General features: G+C 48.6%; 1 protein-coding gene across 2 annotated transcripts in view; it reads right to left on the bottom strand.

Annotated features, from left to right (window-relative positions):
* DDX11 (DEAD/H-box helicase 11) overlaps nucleotides 1-20061 on the bottom strand; it is a 224026-nt gene that overhangs the window by 119966 nt on the left and 83999 nt on the right. For both annotated transcript variants that reach the window (XM_082257212.1, XM_082257211.1), the window contains exons 8-9: nucleotides 9889-10088; nucleotides 712-864 (exon numbers count right to left, since the gene is read on the bottom strand). In XM_082257212.1, coding sequence (XP_082113338.1) covers nucleotides 712-864; nucleotides 9889-10088 — 353 coding nt within the window. The remainder of the gene's footprint in view (nucleotides 1-711; nucleotides 865-9888; nucleotides 10089-20061) is intronic.

Raw genomic sequence — 20061 nt, forward strand, 5'->3', positions numbered from 1 at the left:
CCTGTCCCAGGAGACTGCAGGAAGGGAAGGGGAGAGGAGAACATCTGCTTGGATCGCCTAGGCAATCTGAGCGGAAGTGGGAGTAGGTACCTGTCATAACTAGGTACCTGCTCCCCTACAAAAGAGAAATTAAAATGGCAAATGTGACAGGGGAGGAGGACTTCCCCTTTTGGGTGGAGTTCCGCTTTAACTGCAACAGAGAAAAATCAGGTTTCTTGCCCTGCCAGACAGAGCTAAAATTTGTTGCAGAGCTGTGTGAGTCTTAGGACTGAATAAACAAATACAAAATGTCCTGTAAAATAGTTATAATATAGGTTTGTTATCTGTGTATATGGTGGTTTGCATGGAGTTAAGCTTTGGTTTCTTAGTAGGTAAGGTTGAATAAGGACAAGTCCACCCAGTTCAACCTGACTAATGTAAAGTGAAACAAAAAAAACTGTCCTGATTCTCTCCCCCCCCCTATTCACACATTCAAGGTGGATGGTAGAATCCCTTTCATGGTGTCATTTTATTCTGACAGAAGAACTCCCTCATCATCAGAATACACAGATGGTAAACCAACATCGGTTCAAACATCAGTGGAAACACTTGGATCGAAATTCGTCCGAGTCCTGATAAACCAGCTGAATTTCCATCCATACATATCAAGCTTTAGTGGAGTTTCTGAATAAAAACAGAAGAGAAGGACATTATTAGAGTCAAGTGACTCACCTGGGCTCCGGTGACCTGTGAACTGTAAATGCCAGTAATAGTGTCTATCAGGTTATGGGCCTCATCAATAATCACCACTTGATCTTTCAACTTAATGCCAGAAGCACGCCGAGTAGAATCATGAAGCAGCATTTGGTAAGGTAATACAACCAGCTGAAAAAAATACCAGAAAGCCAACGTACATAAATTCATTATGCAGCTACTTTGTACAAACAGCAGAAGTTCATTATTTGCTTAAAGTGGTAATAAACACATTAGCAAACATTTATTATACTGAAGCTTGCCAATTCTTAGATGTGATGGCTGCATTCGTAGGCGGGGAGCCTAGAAATGAAAATGAATGCAGCCACCACATTTAATGTTTGGTATTCTGCCATTTATTTCATTTGTGGTTTTGGTTCCAATACTGCTTTAACATACAAAACTGCTAACAAACTTTCAAATAAGATGCCAAGATAAGCCATGAAGCAACATATTCACTCAACTGACATTTCAATCTGAGCTTGTAACAGTGGGGCCTTACAGATGGATGCTAGCTAAGAAAAAGAAAAAAAAAAAAAGGATGCACTAATAAAAGGGAGCGCCAGACCAAAAGGATAAAGAAAAAAAAAAAGAGTCCACATTAATATGTTTACACTAAAAAAAACTGGCAAATCATTAGGGGGCAGAAAAAACTCCCCCTTCATCAGGGCTACAACAAAACACAATATAATGTAAATGAGACCAATCACAAGTCTAATAATCATAGAAAATTATGGACAACAAACTATATACTATAAATCTGTGTACATATATATCCATACCAAACTACACACATATACACGCAAAGAAATTAAAATAAAGAAATATCAGGTGGGAAGTGATAGTGTGTAAAAAACAGAATTTTTGTAAAATCTTACCTGTAAAATTCCTTTCTCTGAGTCCTCCGACAGTCGCCGCCTCTTCATATTCGTCACAATGGGGTATTAGACTTTGCTCCAAAGGAGTAGCTAGGCAACAGAATATCTTAACATTAAAGCTTTTAACATATCCCACCCTCAAGGGGTGGTCACCTCAGTCAATACCCTCCTACTTCCTGCAACCATATCTCAGTTTCAGTGGAATAGCAGTAGAGTATACAACCAAACCCCAAAAGAGGGGCGGGGGTGGCGACTGTCGGAGGACTCAGAGAAAGGAATTTTACAGGTAAGATTTTACAAAAATTCCATTTTCTCTTACGTCCTCCGACAGTCGCCGCCTCTTCATATTCGTCACAATGGGGACGTCCCAAAGCAGTGCAAACATGAGGGGTGGGAAACGCATCCGCGCCGTAAGGCAACGCAGTCTCCACATCAAAGAAAGGAACCTTACCAAAGAAAGGAAACCAGCTGGGCAACAGGAAAAAAACTTGCTCAACAGGAGCAACAACCCAGGAAAAACAAAGAACCAGGGGATAAAAATGTATCCCAACAGCCAGGGGTCCCAACAAGGGACCCTAGGGAACTGCCGCACTAAGAACCTTGCGGCCAAAGGAAGCATCCGCCGATGCCTGAACATCTACCTTGTAGAATTTTGTGAAAGTGTGTACGGTCGACCAGGTCGCCGCCTTACACACCTGGGCCACAGAAGCCCCATGACGACAGGCCCAAGACGTACTCAGAGATCTAGTAGAGTGTGCGCCTTTAAAGGCATAGGGGGAACTTTCCCCTGCAAGGCATATGCCTGTTCAATGGTCTGCCTGATCCATTTGGCGATGGTAGAGGCCAACGCAGCCATGCCCTTCCGAGGACCCTCTGGAAGAACAAACAAAGAATCCGTCTTTCGAAAGGACTCAGTCGATTTAAGGTAAACCCCAATCGCCCGAACAACATCCAAAGAATGCAACCTCACCTCTTTCGGATGTTTAGGCTTCGCGCACAGCGTAGGCAAGACAATATCCTCATTGAGATGGAATTTCGAAACTCGCTTCGGAAGAAAAGAAGGATTAGGTCGCAAGACCACCTTATCCAAGTGAATAACCAGATACGGAGACTTGCAGGACAAAGCCGCCAGCTCCGACACTCTGCGAGCCGAAGTGATCGCAACCAAAAAGGCGACCTTTTTGGACAACCTAGACAACGAGATCTCCCTGATCTGTTCAAAAGGAGCACGTTGTAACACAGATAGAACGAGATTCAAGTCCCAAGGGGGCAGAGGATCCCTCCTAGGAGGTACCAGATGCCGCACTCCCTGAACAAAAGTGCCAACCAAAGAGTTGGAAGCCACGGGACGTTGAAAAAGAACGGCCAGCGCAGACACCTGACCCTTGATCGTAGCCAGCGCCAAACGCTGATCGACACCTGTTTGAAGGAAGGACAACACTCGAGAAACCGAGTATGTGCGGGGTGAAAACCCCCTGGACTCACACCAGGCAAAATAGGCCTTCCAAGTACGGTAGTAAACCTTCCCCGAGGAAGACTTCCTCGCGTTGACCAAGGTATGAACGACCTCAGGGGAGAGACCCCTCTCCTTCAGGACCTCGGTCTCAACAGCCAGGCCGTCAAAGCCAGCGACTGTAAATCAGGATGGTATATCGGCCCTTGAGACAGGAGATCGTCTCGAAGAGGTAGACGCCACGGGGCGTCGACCGCCAGATTCACGAGGTCTGCGTACCAGGACCGGCGAGACCAATCCGGCGCCACAAGAATCACCGTGCTGCGTTCCGAGTGTAACCTGCGAAGGAACCTGGACAGCAACTGAATCGGTGGAAACGCATACATCAGCTTGTACTGATGCCACGGGGCCACTAACACGTCCGACGCGTCTGCCCGAGGGTCGCGCGTCCTTGCCACGAACCTTCTCACCTTGTTGTTGAGACGAGACGCGAACAGGTCCACATCTGGAAGACCCCACTTCGCGCACAACATCCGGAAGACAGCCTGGTGGAGAGACCATTCCCCCTGATCCAGGGTCTGGCGACTCAGATAGTCCGCCTGCCAGTTCTCCACCCCCGGAATGTGAACCGCCGTTATCGCCGGGACATGAGTCTCGGCCCAAGACAGAATGTCGGCCACTTCCCGAGCCGCTCGGGCACTCCTGGTGCCCCCTTGGTGGTTGATGTAGGCCACCGCCGTGGCATTGTCCGTCTGCACCCGAACCGGACAGCCCTGCAGCCGGTCCGTCCAACGATGAAGGCAGAGATTTATCGCACGCAATTCCAGAATGTTGATCGGAAGGGAGGACTCCCCCTCCGACCAAGTTCCCTGGGCGGACAGAACGCCCAGAACACCACCCCAGCCCGACAGGCTGGCATCCGTGGTGATCACCGTCCACGGGATAGGACGAAAAGACTTGCCCCCCGATACCATCGGGGACTGGAGCCACCACAGAAGATCCCTTCTGGTGCGATGGCTCAACGAGATTTGAAGATCCAGAGATTGAGGTCGCCCGTCCCACCTGGACAGGATCTCCGCTTGGAGACCCCGCGTGTGAAACTGGGCGAAGGGAATCGCCTCGAAGGCCGGGACCATCAATCCCAGACATCTCATGCACGTCCGCAGAGACGAGTGCGGAACGTCCCTGAGGGACCTGACTTCCTCCTGAAGAGTCCTGAGTTTGTCTTCCGGCAGGAAGACCTTCGCCTGGACCGAGTCCAGGATCATTCCCAGGTAGGGAAGACGAACCGACGGACTCAGCGTCGACTTTGGAAAATTTATCGTCCAACCAAACTCCTGCAGAGTTTGCATCGTGACAGACAGGTCCTTTTCCAGACCCTGGCTGGACGCAGACCGAACCAGAATGTCGTCCAGATACCCCAGGACAGAGATGCCCTGGGCTCTCAACAAGGCCAGAACCGGTGCAAGCACCTTGGTGAAAACCCGTGGAGCCGAGGCGAGACCAAAAGGTAACACCACGAACTGGTAATGATCCTCCGCAATGGCGAATCGAAGGTACCTCTGGTGACCCTCGAAAATCGGGATGTGAAGGTACACATCCTTCAAATCGATGGAGGCCATGAATTCTCCCGGAACCAGGGCAGCCACCACCGACCGCAGGGATTCCATGCGGAACTTGCGAACCCGCACAAAGCGGTTCAGAGCCTTCAAGTCCAGAATTGGACGAACCTTGCCCTCCTTCCTGGGCACGGTGAACAGATTGGAATAAAACCCCCGAAATCTGTCCCGATGAGACACCGGAACCACTACTCCCTGAGCCCTCAGGTCCCGCACCGCCAGGTGCAGATCCCGTAAACGCTCTGGAGACAGTTGAAGATTTGAGGGAAAGAATCTGCTCTCCGGCCGAGAGAGAAACTGGATCTTGTAACCAGATCGAACGATTTCCTGAACCCACCGGTCCCGCACGCGGGCCAACCAGGGTTGAAGAAAACCGAGCAAGCGTCCCCCCACCCCAAAACTGGGTGAGGGCGCCCCTTCAGGCCGCACTGTTATGGGCAGCGGGTCCGGACTGACCGGACTTCTGTTTACCAGACCAGGGCTTCTTTTGAGAGCCTTGGCCCTTGAACGGTTTGCCCTTGTAGTGCGACCGAAAGGCGCGAAAAGACCCCTGAGTAGGCCAAAAATTAGCATGCTTCTTCCCAGGAGCCCCCTTAGCCTTGGGGAAATGGGGCAAGAGAGTGCTCTTACCTCCGGTGATCCCCTTAATCAACGCATCCAAGGACTCCCCAAAAAGGCGAGACCCATCATAAGGCAGATTGGCTAAGGTTTTACGCGAAGGTTGGTCCACCGACCAACACTTCAACCAAACCAGGCGGCGAGACAACACCGCCACGCTCTGTACACGTGCAGCCAACGGGACCAAGTCCAAGTCCGCATCACACAGATACATGACACCCTGATGGATTTGATCCACCATATCCAGGGTCGCCAGGCGAGGCCGAATCAGCCACTAGGACGCGCCTAAGCATCTGCGTCCAACTTGCGACAGCCTGGGCCGCCATAACAGAGGCAAACAGAGCTTTAAGCATCGAACCCGTAACAGAATAAGTATGACGGGCAAGAGACTCCATTCTCCTATCCGTGGCATCACGGAACACCGGGGTATCCTCTGCAGGAATCGCAGTGGATTTGTTTAAAACCGCAATTGCGTGATCCACCGGGGGTGGCACACACCACCGTTCATGGAAGGCGAAAAAGGATAACGCAGCTTGAACCTACTTGGCACAGCAAAAGGTTTGCGTAAGTGGCGCCATTGTTCCTTAACAGCGCGCTGAAAATCATCATTGCAGGGAAAAACCTGCGGTGTCCTGCGTTTTCTCTGCGTCCCATAAGCCGCCAAGGCAGCGGGAGGACACACTTCATCCTGCAAACGCAGCGTTTGTTTTATGGAAGCAATCAATTCATCCATGATTGCAAGCTCTTCAGGCGAGCCATGGGGAGAATTATCAACCCCCTCAACTTCAGCCTCCACCTCGGACCCCACGAGATCCAGGGAGGAACGGGACCCTGATAAGGAGACCCCCGCCATAACAGCCCCATCACCTTCACCCTCAGAATCAGAGGAAAGAGCAACTCTGGGCCTTTTAGTAGATTGAGCAGCCACCAGCATCTGCACCTGAGCAGCAAGGCCAGCCACTATAGCGGCCAAATCCCCCCCTGGGGGGGAAACAGCAGTCCCCTGGCTTTCCACCAGGGTGGCAGGAAATTTGCCCTCCTGAGAATCCATTGCCCCAATATAATATGCCGGAGAATAAAGGGTTAACTGCCCCTTTAACAAGCGCAGCGAGCGCAGCCCACCGCACCACACACAAGCACAATGAGACCCCCACAGGGACAATAAACTGAACACAGGCAATGGATATAGGAAGAACAGAAGGATAAAACCTGAGGAGATCCCTGCCGCTGTTGCTGCCTCGATCGGTGCACCCAGGAGAAGAGGAAGTGATGAAACCAGGGCGCTCTATTAAAGCCTATGGGAGGCTACAAGAAAATGGCCGCCTACATGGAGAACATGCGGCCGGAGCGAGCGCAGGCAAAATGGCGCCGTTTGGCGCCGAAACCGCCGCTCCTACAATACAGTTATGCAGATAACACTATCCATGCAAAAAAACATGGCAGATCGCCGCAGCGATCGATGTATCGTGCCCCAACATGCCAAAAAACATGCCCCACAGCACACAGCTCTTCACACTGAACAACAGGCTGACACAGACAGTGTCACACAGCTCCCCCCCCCCCCCCCCTTGCAGCCCACAGCATGCAGCAGAGTGATAGGGAGACAAACAGTGTGAACAGAGGCAGGTTACACAGTCCCAGACTGACACCCCCCCCGACAGACAGGTCCCCACATAGATACACTTACCTCTCAATGGCATGGGGGACCCGCACAGGCGAACAAGCCGCTGCACATGAGGCAGGGAGAGTCGCATTCAGGACGCACAAAATGGGGGTTAAGAAACCGCACAGCGTCCAGTGAGGTAGCCACCTCACCAATCATCCCTGCACCAAACAGGGATGGGTCGTTCACTGCGCCAGGAGCGTTAGCTGGCTGAATGCTCGATGGCAGGCTGGGAAGCCACTGACCCACGACCTGCGACCAGGGGGGATCAGCCCGAGACCCAGCCCGCATGATCCTCTTCATCAGAAGAACTAACTAATGCTGACAAAAAGAACAGCTAAGTAAAGAGAGAGAAAAAACTCAAACAAAAAATCAAAAAAGAAAAAGGCTGGGGCAACAAGCCCCAGCACAGAGAGAACCAGCTACTCCTGACAAGCTAGACATTGAAACTGAGATATGGTTGCAGGAAGTAGGAGGGTATTGACTGAGGGGACCACCCCTTGAGGGTGGGATATGTTAAAAGCTTTAATGTTAACATATTCTGTTGCCTAGCTACTCCTTCGGAGCAAAGTCTAATACCCCATTGTGACGAATATGAAGAGGCGGCGACTGTCGGAGGACGTAAGAGAAAGTTAAATTCATCTTTCTGTTGTATGTTTTTATTACAATTTTTAAGAGGGTATGACAAGCCATGGCTTGCCCACGCAGGGGCGACATTGAACGGGCACGTAAAGAACAACGTTGGTACGTATGATAAATATAACTGTAAACTGCTACCAGGACCAAAGAGGACCAGGTCAAAAGATCAGGTAAATATCAAAAGCAATACTGCGCTGTCCCTTAAAGGTCTTTGTCTAAAGGTTCATTTCATCTTTAATTGTTTTATCTCTGGTGTATTTTAGTTATATGTACAATGGTAAAATGGCATGTATTGACCATATAGCATCTGATCATATTAAATGCAAAAGGAACCTACACCCTTACCATCTGATATTTCTTTATTTTCATTTCAATGCATATGTATACTGTATTTGTGAAGTTATGTACGCATGTACAGTTGTGCTCAAAAGTTTGCATACCCTTGGTGATTTAGTAATATACAGTATGTACCAAGAAAACATGATTTAGCAGGCAAAACACATTTCTTTTATTTCTTATGGGATTCATATTCGACTGTGGGTCATCACAGAATGGCACAATCATAAAACAAAAAATGGCAACTAGTAGACAAATGAAATGACTAATGTTCAAAAGTCTTGAATGCTGTCAGTTTTTTTAATTTGGCGCAGAGTACCCAGAAGTGATGTCATGACATCACTTCCGGGTTTTTTACATGGAGACCGAGGCATGCGTACTTGCGGCAGGGATACCGGCTTTCACAGGGACACATCTTCATGCTACACTGGGTCTTCTCTTTGGCGGCAGCGATGGAGGTAGAATGCCCGGGTCTCCCAGTGGGACGGGAAACCCGGGTGAGCCATGGAAGTCAGCAGGAGGGGGGAGACGTCCCCTCCCGATCCTTGTAATGACAGCCGCATCGGTTGTCATTACAAGTCAGCCGACCGTCGGCTATGGACACCGGTACCAGGGTGATGCCTCTAGCTGCAGGCATCACCCCAGGACATGCACTTTCCCTAAATATCGGCAATATCGGTAACCTCAGGGGCTGACTCCGATATATCGGGGAAAGTGCATATCGGCCCCCGATATATCGTGTGTTGCCGATAATCGGTCGATCTCTAGTGTATTTCCCCCTTTAGTTTCAATGACAGTGTGCGGTCTTTCGTAATTGCTGTTCATGAGGCCCTGAATTCTTGGAGGTAGTATAGCTACCCATTCATCTTGGCAAAATGCCTCCAGGTCATGCAAAGTCTTTAGCTATCTTGCATGAACCACACATTTGAGACCTTCCCAGAGTGGCTCTATGATATTAATGTTAGGAGATTGTAATGGCTACTCCAGAACCTTCACCTTTTTCTGCTCTAACCACTGGGGGGTCAACTTCATTTTGTGCTTAGGGTCATTGGAAAGACCAAGTGCATCCCATGAGCAGCTTTGGTGCAGAAGAATGCAAATTGTCTGCCAGTGTTTTCTGATAACATCTTGCCATCAATTTCCAAAAGATTTCCCGTGCCTTTAGAGCTCACACACCTCCAGAAACATCAGTGAGCCACCACCATGCTTCACAGTGGGGATGGTATTCTTGTCACTATAGGCCTTGTTGACCCTTCTTTACTTGAAACCTCTGACTTCATTGTACAACAGGTGGGGGAGGAGTCACTGCTTTGACTATCTATAGGCTTGAGCTATTGGAGCTTGTAAACAATATATTTTTCAGAAATGCATATATTCCTAGTCTTAAAAAAATCTAATATTGTAGATGCACCTAAAAATAAAAGAAAAAAACCTTTCGAAGTACCGGTTCACATTTGTGTGATCACAGAGATCGCATGTAATTCGGAGCGCACTGCTACTAAAATGACATGCGATCTCCTTGCGGGGCAAGTTCAGCCATACAGTTTGTATGGCTGAATTCGCACCACAATCGCACCTAACTCACACAGGACCCTTTTTTGGTCCGCAGCAGAATCGGATCGAATGGTGGTTCACACTAGTGCGACTCGATTCTGTGCGAACTTTCAGATCGCACTGCGATATGCGATCTGATCTGGGGGTGTCGTTAAATTGTAACTGACAACCCCAGCGTATCGCATATGGCAGTGTGAACTGCCAGGGGTGCTGATGCGATGCAGGAACACGCTGTATATTTGCAGCGTTTCCTTATCGCAGAAATGTGAACCGGCACTAAAACCTGTACTTTATTAGTCCTAATCATAACAAATAAAATACAAACAAAACTATTGTGCATTACCTATACAATCAAATCATTCCTGTAACACTGCTCACACTCCTTAGCTGGCTCACCTGGGCAGCTGGGATGGCAAAGCGACTGGCATAGTATGGGCAAGCTTTCACCTCTTGAGCCCGTACAACAAGCTGCTCAATGTCCTTCACCTCTACAAGAATCTCATCCCGTAGGAACTGCATCTGCTCATAGGAATAGTATGGACAGGAAAGTCGGCTTTCACGTTTCTTCTTTCCTGCGGGCTCCTGTGTTTTCTTCTCTTTAAAGAAAATAAGGTAAAATGTTACCGCATGAGATATACCATGAACCAGGACCTGGTCCAAACAAAGGCCGATACAACACAAACCTGAGATTTAAATATCAAATAATGTAGAGTAAATCCTGCAGCCCTTGGATTCAATATCCAACGGGTGGTGCTCGGGTTACCTCTGTTTAGACAGTGTTCAGGGTAAGGAGGGTTGGCACATATTGTCTTATGTCTTTTTTCCCTTTCCCTCTTCTTTCTTGTTTTCTTCTTTCTGTCCTTTCCTTGGGAAGTGTGATTTGATAGGGGGCCCATTTCTACCACTTGGGCTACAAGGCCCCCCCTGGAGGTTGTTGGGGAATTCGAATACAGCTTGAGAACATAACGGATACCCCATTTTGTTATTTAATTGTAGATGACACATCAAGCCTTGGTATTTTTGCTATTCAGTTCAGTAAAGTAATTATGAATATTGGTGTGCTTGACCTGTCCGATACGAAGGCTATACAATGCATTTCCTGTGCATATAGTTAGGTTTATTTAAACCATGGACTGTAGCATTCCCCTGTTACTCTATCTGTATGTGTATCTTTATATGTATGCTTGCGGAAGCATTTGGCCTTGTAATTTTTTTTATACATTACTTTGCAATGCTTCTTTGTACTTTTATTCCATGATTTTTTTTCTTAATACAAAATTATTGGAAACAAAAATATGAAGAGTGGAATAGACACTATGAGCTGCCCATTCAGGGCGAAGTGACAGTGCCTCCAAACAGCCCACTCCCGAGCAGGGTATACACACCCATTCACACTTCCTCCCTGCTGTAAGAGTCAACAAGCATCCACTTGATATCAGCTGGATGACATCAGTGGTCCCGCCATGGGACTGTGCTTGGTCCTTGCGACTGGCCACTTAGGCTTGGGCAACATCACATGAGGAAGATCGAGGTTTCCTTTACCAGGAAGCCATGCTTTCTTGGAGTAATGGAGTGAGAAGACAGTGTTAGATTCATGACTATAGTGCAAGGGGGGGGGGGGGGCGAGCTATCAGGAGATGTCACTTTCCCCTTAAGAAGCAAAATGACAGTGTTTCTTTATACAGACTCTGACCCAAAAAAAAAAAAAAACACCCTGCCAAAAAAGATTACTACTCCTTACCCAGTCTCAGAGATGATTCCCATATATGGTTGTAGTACCCTCCTAGGTAGGTGCTAGTGAGAGAGTATAGTTTTGAGCTCTGTCTGCAGGAGGAGCTGCAGGTAAATCTATATTGCTCTCTGCCTATCAGGGAGAAGGATTGGTTTAGTGAGGTCTGCTCAATGTGCTCAGTATGCGATTCAATCAGTCTGAAGAGTCTGAAGAGTGTTTCACGCTGGTCAAATAGGGAGGCATGTTGGGACAGTGGGAGATAACCTGACAAATGGGTACATAGGCTTTTGATACAGTCCTGGTGATTGGCAGAGGGCAGGTCGCCTCAGTGCATTCTGGGATACTGTATAAAAGCCAGGAGCACATGTGCTGCTGGGTCATTGGCTGGAGAGCAGAGTCCCGGAGGGAGGGGACGGCTGCCTAATCCTCTGTAGAGGTGTCATGTGGTTGCAGGAGGTTGTTCTGAGGACCAGAGGAGCGGTTGAGAGGAGCTGAACCCTGAGGTCCAGGAAAGCAGACTGAGAGGGAAGACACTGGAGACCCTGGGACTGCAGTATCGTGAGTACATGGAGTTGTGTCAAGGGGCCTGACCCGAGGGGGGCCACCCCTGCTCGTAGGATAGTCAGTGGACGGGTGTCAGCAGAGGAAGAGAAAGAGGATACTGGGAAGAGTGTCCTGAAGATAATGTTTTTTTCACCAAGTCATCTTAGGAAAAGGGACTCAATCCAAATTCATCCAAAGTGGCAGGGTGAATCGACAGCCTGGCTGTATCAGATGACAGGAGTCCTCAACATTGTCTACAGCTAAATTGGAGAATCCCATGATTTCCTTCGCCTATCCCCATTTTACAATAAACCACAAAACAACCAAATACCCTTGGACTGATTTTTGGAGTGAGCCGAGTGAAGGATTTAAGAACTTGTATCTGTCATGACTATGTGCTGGTAACTCAGGGGGACCCGTGAAGTGAACAACTGGCAGTCCTTACAGGGGCAGTGCTACATGCTCTTTTGCAAAGCTGTAATGGCCAGAAATCTTGCACATTCAAGGTCTATCCGATGCCTGGTTCAACTGCACTTTGTGGTTCCACCTGCTCGCTGCTACGTCACTACAGAACACATTCGTGGGATAGCAGCGGGCATTGTGGAACCAAAGTGTCCTGTGGTGGAGACTGCATCCAACACATCCAAAAGTAGCTGAATACTGAAGATACACTGCTTGTAGTAGCTCTGCAAGGGATTGAAGATAGGAGTCAGCAGCCTCTAGACTGGTTTTTTCATCTTCTTTTGAAGGGTGACATTCATGACAACAGAGTTGCTTTAAAGTCTTGGGTAAACAGAATGTGTTGGAATGCAAAGCTCAATTCTCCCAAAAACTAAAACTGTAGTACCGTTATTAACAAGACTCAAAATATTCCTTTTTTCAATAAGTCAATAAGAAGATCCAGTGATGCAGATCTAGGTTACATTCTCCCCATGGAGAGAGCAATAAAGTGAATTTCCCAGGTCAATAAGAAATCTCTCTGACCACTCGGGCAGAGTGAAGAGATGTAGAAATCTGGGTTTGTCAGATCTTATCACAGGTTAGAAACTGCAGAAGAATCAGTCTGTTTGATGGTTTACTTCATTCTTTACACTCCATAGAACTACACGGCCTGTTTTAGTATTAACCTGGGTTTATTTTTCAGATCAGTATGTCAGCATTTTCCCATGCTCACCAGACTTCTGCACTGCTGCTACTGAAAAAAAAAACACAAAAAAACTAATAAAACAACCTCGCTGAGGTTTCTTTCCTGTCTTTCAAATACAGAAAGTCTGTTAAGTCAGTGAAGTGGATTTACCAAGGACAAATAGACTGCAATTTCCAAGTGCAGTTGCACTCCACAAGTTCAGTTGCTTCAGGGCTTAGTAAATGAGAAGAAGATTCACTTTGCAAAGAATACCCAATCCCAAGCAAGGAGCATAAATAACAGCTTTTTTGCTTGCACACGATTTGATGATGGAAGTCAGCTGAGCTTCTCATTTACTAAGCTCTGGAGCAACTGCACTTGCAAAGTGCACAATCTACTTGCCTTTAGTAAATCTACCCCAATCAATGTGTCAATATAATGTCTCCCAGTTAGACATCACATGCAGATGTGTCTTGCAAATTTTGTTATGAATAATAATACATTAAAGCGGCTCTTCGGTCATTTTTTCATCTTTCCATCTATTAAATCCTCTGCCCTTGTTGTTTTAACTTTGGATAGTAAAACATTTTTTTTGCTGCCAATAAATACCTTATACAGCCCACTTTCTCTTTCTTGTCTGGTCATTAGCCCTAGGTTAATGAGATCATTCACAGTTCTCTTTCTCTAACTCTCGTGAGAGTTTGCCAGCAAGTGAGAAGGGATTAGTCATAGGAAAGCCAATGAAAGCTGCAGAGCTGGAGGGGGCTGGATGAGGGTGGAGATAACGGAAGACTGCAGAGATCCATGAGTATTCATCAAGAGAGGAGAAATGAGCAGGCAAGCAGTGGTGTGAGTGTGTCTGTCTGTATATATATGTGTCTGTTTATATACATATATATGTGTGCGTGTGTAAATCCAGGAAGTGCAGACTCAGCACATCAGCTTCCCACAGTTAAATGGCTGCAGCCAGACCTAGTGGAGAGAGATTTCTGCAGCATATTTGGCAAGTACAGAATCACAGCACATATAAAATAATATGCAAAGTGTTTGGACAAAAGCTTCAGAATGGAAAATATGTTTTTATTACAAATTATGTGAGCAGACTGCAGTTCCTCTTTAAACAGAGAATTCAGGAAACCTACCTACTCACTTTACAAGTAAGGATCCCTCAAAGACCTGCCTGTCTTGGTTTACAAAAAGATTAGATTCAAGTATAACTAAATGCAATTTTTTTTTTTAGTTTTGGATAGAGTGGAGATGGATTAGAAACCCTGTCAGTTTTTATTGCGGTCTGTGCCCCCGTTAGGAAAATTCAACCTCTCTTTTTGTACTGTTTATTATTATCATAAAAAGTGAAAGTAAAAGAAAATCCCAAATTTTGGGTTGTTCCCAGAAAAGTAATAGAGGGGAAATCTTCCAATGGGGACACTAGTTCTGATGACCTAGGGGTCCCAAGGGAATTTTATTAATTTGAAGGTAGTTCCTCTCTCTGCCTGTTTGGCTATGGGAAGTGAGGTAAAGGGAAATCTCAACAATAGGACACAAATGGTAAAGAAAAAAAAAAAAAAATTCTGACAGGGGTTATAACTTCTCATTGGCTCTAACCAAAATTTAAAAAAAAAAAATGTAATTTTGTAAGAACTTACCGTAAAATTATTTTCTTTGAGTCCTCTGACAGTCGCAGCCCCTCCATATATTCTTCACTATTGGGGAAATGGCGCCCTCTGCAGGAGCAGGCTAGAAAGTGAAAACTTGACCAAAAAAGAGTTAAACAAAGACACACCTTTAGGGGGCTGTCCCTCTTGACATTACCTACAGCCATTCAGTGCTGCTCTTCAGTTTCATAGCAAGCAGTACAGGAAGACAACGAACCTCAAAATAGAGGGGCAGGGGCTGCGACTGTCAGAGGACTCAGAAAATAATTTTACGGTAAGTTCTTACAAAACTTCTATTTTCTCTTACGTCCTCTGACGGTCGCAGCCCCTCCATATGTTCTTCACTATTGGGATGTCCCAAAACAGTGCAGGTGTGAGGGGTGGGAAAAGACGCAACCACAGAACGGCAACGTGTCAACAAGGCCAGAAAAAAAACTGAGCCAACAGGGCAACAGAAGCTCAACAGGAGCCAACCCCAGAACAAATTTCACCCCAGGAAGAGAAAAAACATGTCTCTTCAACAGACCACAGCGCTCAAAACTTTGCAGTCAAGGAAGTATCTGAGGATGCCAGTACGTCAACATGTAGAATTTTGTGAAGGTATGCACAGACGATCAGGTCGCCACATTACACACCCGAGCCACAGAAGCCTGATCGCGAAAAGCCCAAGAGGCACTCACAGCTCTAGTAGAACGTGCCCTCACAGGAAAAGGAGGCACCTGACCCTTTAGTGAATAGGCCTGAACAGTAGTCTGTCTGATCCATTTGGAAATGGTTGCAGCGGACGCAGCCGAACTCTTCCGAGGTCCCTCGGGAAGGACAAAGAGGGAATCAGACTTCCTAAAAAACTCAGTGGCAGACAGTTAAACCCCGATCGCCCCAACCACGTCCAAAGAATGCAAGGCAAAGCCTTGGGATGCTTGGGCTACGCACAAAGCGAAGGCAACACAATATCTTAGTTGAGGTGGAAGGCCGACACCACCTTAGGGAGAAAAGACTGATTTGGTCGCAGGACCACTTTATCCCTATGAACAACCAGATAAGGCGAACGGCAGGACAGAGCTGCCAAATCAGACACTATGCGAGCAGATGTGATAGCAACCAGAAAGGCAACCTTCTGGTACAACACAGGCAGAGCTACTTCTCTGATATTCTCAAAGGGAGGCCATTGAAAATCAGACAAAAAAAACAATCCAGGTCCCACGGAGGCAAAGGAGCCCTCCGCGGGAGAGCCAGACGACGCATCCCTGTAATAAAGGTGCGAATCAAAGTAAGTAGTCGCCAAGGGATGCTGGAAGAAAAAGGCTAAGGCCGACAACTGACCTTTGAGCGTGCCCAGCGCCACACGCTGTTCCACACCTTCCTGCAGGAAGGCCAAAACCCTCGCCACTGAAAAGGAGCGAGGATAAAACCCTTGCGACTCACACCAGGCAAAGCACACCTTCCAGGCACGATGGTAAATTTTCCTGGAGGTAGCCTTCCGAGCTCTCAGCAAGGTAGGAAGGACAGCAAAACAGAGAGTCCTCTGTATCTCAACACCTGGCTTCCAACAGTCATGCCGTTAAAGCCAAAGACCGTAAAGCAGGATGGAAGAACGGCTCTTGAAACAGCAGATCTTCTCACAGAGGCAGTTGCCAGGGAAGCTTGACGACCATCTGTATGAGGTCTGCATACCAAGACCGGCGAGGCCAGTCTGGAGCTACCAAAATTACCAGCACCCGTTCCAACCCCAACCTGCGGAGGAACCTGGCCAACAGCTGAATCGGAGGGAAGGCATAAAATCAGCCGATACCGGTGCCAGGGCACCCCCAACGCGTCCGTGGCGTCCGCCAGAGGATCTCGGGCCCTGGCCAGGAACCTTCCCACCTTCTTGTTGAGACGGGACGCGTGTGAACAGCAGAGATAGCAGGAACGTGCGCCTCGGCCCAAGTCAGGATTGCGGCCACTACCTTGGCCGCCCGGACACTCTTTGTGCCCCCTTGGTGATTGATGTAAACCACAGCCGTGGCACTGTCCGTTCGAACACGAACCGGGCGACCGTGCAACCGAGTCGCCCAATGGAACAGGCAGAGTTTGATCGCCCTAAGCTCCAGGATAGTTATCGGTAAGTAGGACTTCTCCACTGACAACCCCCCCTGGGCACACAGGGTGTCCAGCACTCCACCCCAGCCCGTCAGGCTGGCATCCATGGAGATGACCGTCCACAACAGAGGCAGAAAAAGACGTGCCCTGGGTCAGAGGGGGCGACATGAGCCACCATGAAAGCTCCGATCTCGTGAAAACGGCTTAAACATATCCTCCTGTCCAGTGACTGGGGATCTTTGTTCCACTTGGCAAGAATCTCTGCTTGCAGAGCTCTTGTGTGAAACTGAGCAAACGGGATCGCCTCATAGGCCAAATCCACCAGCCCCAGGGACCTCATGCAGGCCCGTAGGGAGGAGAGATCGTTGTCCCAGAGGGACTTGATCTCAGCCTGCAAAGTCCGAAGTTTTTCCTCCGGGAGAAAAACACTTACGCCTGAGCGGAGTCCAAGACCGTGCCCAGGTAACACAGGCGGACAGACGGTGTCAGCGCCGAACTTCTGGAAATGGATGATCCGCCCAAATTCCTGGAGCGCCTGAACCATGACTATCTGATTTCTCAACAGAGTGGCACACAAGCTCGCCCTCAAAAGGAGGTCGGCCAGATAACCGAGGGCCGCAATCACCCACTTGCCCAGCAGAGCCAGAACCAGAGCCAAAACCTTAGTAAAGTCCTTTGGAGCCGAAGCTAGACCAAAGGGTAATGCAACAAACTGAAAGTAGTCCTCTACCACCGCGAAGCAGAGATACTGCGGATTACCTTCGTAGATAGGGATGTGCAGATAGACATCCTTTAAGTGGATGGAGGCCAGAAAATCCCCCTGACTCAAAGACGCTACCACCGACCGGATGGATTCCATCCAGAACATCAGCACCCGCACAAGGCGGTTCAGAGACTTGAGGTCCAGAATCGGACACACTTTGCCCTCTTTTCTGGGCACCGTGAACATGTTTGAATAGAACCCGCAAAACCTGGCCTGCTGAGAAACTGGTACAACTCCTTGAGCAAGAAGAACTTGCACAGCCCCCTTAAGATCTCTTAAACGATCGGGAGACAGAGGGAGATTTTATGGAAAGAACCCGTCCGCTGGGTGAGATCGAAATTCGATCTTGTACCCTGAACTAATCAGTTTGCGAACCCACTTGTCCCGAATCCGGGACAACCAGAGTTCCTAAGAGCCACGCAGACGTCCCCCTACTCCTGAAAATGGGTGAGGGCGTCCCTTCAGGCGGAGGAAGACTGGGCCGCAGCACCGGACTGACTGGCCTTGGGCTTACCAGACCAGGGCTTCTTGTTACCGCCGGAGGCCTGAAAGAGTTACCTTTGTCCTGCGCCCCTGAGGCACGAAAAGGCCCCCGATGAGCCCTTGGGGCGGGAGTTTACTTTAACCCCTGTAAGACCCTTTACAATCTCATCCAAGGGGTCCCCAAAAGGATGTTCCCCCTAGGGGATCTCAGACACGGCCTTTTTTGAGGCATGATCTGCCGACCAGCTCTTCAGCTACACCATGCGGCGAGGTGCAATCCTCACTGCAGACAACCTTGCGACCAGGGGAGCTTCGTCCAGGGGCGCATCCCACAGGTATGGCCTGGGCTATCTTGGTCTACGAGGTCACTGAGAAACCAGCACGGAAGCGAAACAGGCTTGAGGAGTGAGCCCGCCACCAAATACATGTGGTAGGAAAGTGACTCCACGTGCCCATCCATCGGGATCTAAAACACCAGGGTGTCCTCCAAGGGCACCACCGTGGAGTTATTCAACCTGGAAACAGTGTGGTCCACCCTAGATGACACCGTCCAGCGATTGGACACTGGGTCCACAAAAGGGTAGGAACCGGCGCCAAATAACAAAAAATTGCTGCTGCCCTTACTAAGAGTCAGCCTGGCATGCCCTCACCCAAAATGGCGGCCGAACCCAGGACCCTGGCCACTGCGGGAATCCATCAGGAAGCCCCCCAGGACAAGGTAAAAAAAACCCACACCCCCCCATGCAGCGTTTTGCCACAGCGCGCCCCCATGAGGGAGCAGGGAGGCAAGGACCATCCAGACCGGCCAGGGGGGACACCACAGTAACCACATGTTCTGACATCCCCATGGAGTGGGCCCACATAACCACCCCTTAGATGGCTGTCCGAGGCACAGGGGGGGTAGCATCACTCACCATACCAGGGACCGTGGGCTCCGCTCCGATACGGACCAGCTCCCACCATGAGTGGGGGTGCTGTCAGCCAAGGGGGGACGCTGCAACACAGGGCGTTCCAGAATTGAGTTGTTCTGGCGAAGAAAAATGTCTCCGCAGGCTCGTCCCCATCCATCGGGGCACCATCGTGGCGAGGCCTGGGCGGACCAATAACCTGCACACACTCGTAGGCCCGGCTGGGACAACATAAGGATCTCTAGATTATCCAGTGTGAGACCCAGCCCGGCTGTCTCTTGTTGCTCTCCAGGAGGATCCCCCTGACTAACTAGCGATAGTGAGTGAGGAAAAATAAAATAAAAACATTTTTCAAAGAAAAATAAAAACTGAGACAGGAGTCCCAGCAGGGAAACCTAGTCCTACTCCTAAGCTAGGCAGCAAGAAACTGAAGAGCAGCACTGAATGGCTGAGGGTAATGTTGAGAGGGACAGCCCCCTAAAGGTGTGTCCTGCAGAGGGCGCCATTACCCCAATAGTGAAGAACATATGGAGGGGATGCGACTGTCAGAGGACATAAGAGAAATGGGATTTTTGACTTACCGTAAAAACCATGTCTCTGATGTTCATTTGCAGACACAGCTCCTGATCTTCATAACCCTTGGGTTATATTGCCCCCTACAGGAGTAGGACGCTAAGCAGAAAAAAAAAAGTCTGACTACGCCTATGGGCAGTACCAGGGGGTATACTCCCTCTCTCTGCTATAGGTAGTCAGTTTTGTTACAAGCAGTGTCATAAGAATTACAACTTCACAGAGGGGTGGGTGCTTTGTCCATCCATGAATACCAGAGAAATGGATTTTACGGTAAGTCAAAAATCCAAATTTTCTCTTTCGTTAATTAACGGACACAGCTCCTCATCTTCAGAACCATAAGGACATCCCAAAGCAGTGTTAAACATAAGGGGTGGGACCAGCCAAAAAAATTCCCAAGGCTAAACAGTACCCAACCAGGCAACAGGAGCTCAACCAAAACAACTGGAGCTCACCTGAAAACAACAATACACCCTCAAGAGGATCAGGTCCTGTAAACAGCAGCCTGCAAAACCTTGCGGCCAAAAGAAGCATCCGCAGATGCCAACACATTAACTTTATAGAACTTTGTAAAAGTGTGCACAGATAACCAGGTAGCCTCCTTGCAAACGTGCGTCACTGATGCCTGATGACGGAAGGCCTAGGAGGCACCAAGTGCCCGAGTAGAGTGCGCCTTGACAGGGAAAGGAGGAACCTGACCCCTGATG

The sequence above is a fragment of the Pelophylax lessonae genome, assembly GCF_965119305.1.
Source record: "Pelophylax lessonae genome assembly, chromosome: 4".
In the NCBI taxonomy this organism is placed as follows: Eukaryota; Metazoa; Chordata; class Amphibia; order Anura; family Ranidae; genus Pelophylax; species Pelophylax lessonae.